The sequence below is a fragment of the Octodon degus genome, unplaced genomic scaffold (genome assembly GCF_000260255.1).
Source record: "Octodon degus isolate 3935 unplaced genomic scaffold, OctDeg1.0 scaffold00197, whole genome shotgun sequence".
NCBI lineage: Eukaryota > Metazoa > Chordata > Mammalia > Rodentia > Octodontidae > Octodon > Octodon degus.
The window spans coordinates 3798897-3799798 of record NW_004524773.1 but is presented as its reverse complement, the minus strand read 5'-3'; the positions used below and the strand labels follow the sequence as shown (position 1 = coordinate 3799798).

General features: G+C 51.2%; 1 protein-coding gene across 1 annotated transcript in view; it reads left to right on the top strand.

Annotated features, from left to right (window-relative positions):
* Positions 1 to 6: 6 nt before the first annotated feature.
* The window catches only part of Gsk3a (glycogen synthase kinase 3 alpha), a 9722-nt gene continuing 8826 nt past the window's right edge, over positions 7 to 902 (top strand). Inside the window, exon 1 of the mRNA XM_004644367.1 lies at positions 7 to 208. Within this exon, the coding sequence (XP_004644424.1) occupies positions 91 to 208 (118 nt within the window). The 5' untranslated portion in view covers positions 7 to 90. The remainder of the gene's footprint in view (positions 209 to 902) is intronic.

Here is a 902-nt window from a genome sequence, read left to right as displayed (position 1 = left end):
GGCGGCGGAGGCGGCGGTGGCGGCGGCGGCCCTGGGGGTTCGGCCTCTGGCCCAGGCGGCACCGGCGGCGGAAAGGCGTCTGTCGGGGCTATGGGTGGGGGCGTGGGAGCCTCAAGTTCCGGGGGTGGCCCCAGCGGCAGCGGCGGAGGAGGCAGCGGCGGCCCCGGCGCGGGCACTAGCTTCCCGCCGCCCGGAGTGAAGCTGGGCCGTGAGTATGAGGGGTGCCCGGTTAGGGTGGTGATCTGGGTTTCCCAAGGTCCTCAAACGTCGATCTGTACCTTTCATGTGTTCAGATAAGATCTCGAGGTCACTGTGCCTGCCTAAAACTGGCATCTTGAGCTCTCTCCCTCCCAGGAAAAAGGGGCTTGAAGTTACCATCATTTGGAGTTTAGGATGAGAATTACTGACACCCAGAGCAACAGGGGTCACAGTTCTCAATTCTTTAACTACCAAGGTCTTGGGTCGCTGAGATCTAAAAACATAAATCTGACGTTGCCATTCATTAGCGAACAGGATCAGAGGTCATAGTCACTTGCAAATGGGGAATCTAGGATAATTGTCTCGTAAGAGAACAAGAATAAGATCACCGTCCCACCACCCAGAGGTAAGATCCACCACAAAAAGGGGATCTGCATTTATTTTCCTTTAGAGAATGGGAATTTGAACGGTATATTTCTTACAGGTCGGGATTTGGGGTTACTGTGCCACCAGTGAACAGGGCCAGGTTGGAAACATGAGACCTGACATCATTACCAACCCAAAATATCTAGAGCTGTACCCCAATGGTAGCCACTAGTAGTTACTTAGAAATAAGAACAGATAGGGAGTCAGTGTACTCTTCAAAACAAGTCCATTGTTTTCGTTCTTTAAAAGACAAAAAAAAAAAAAAAAAAAAAAAAAAA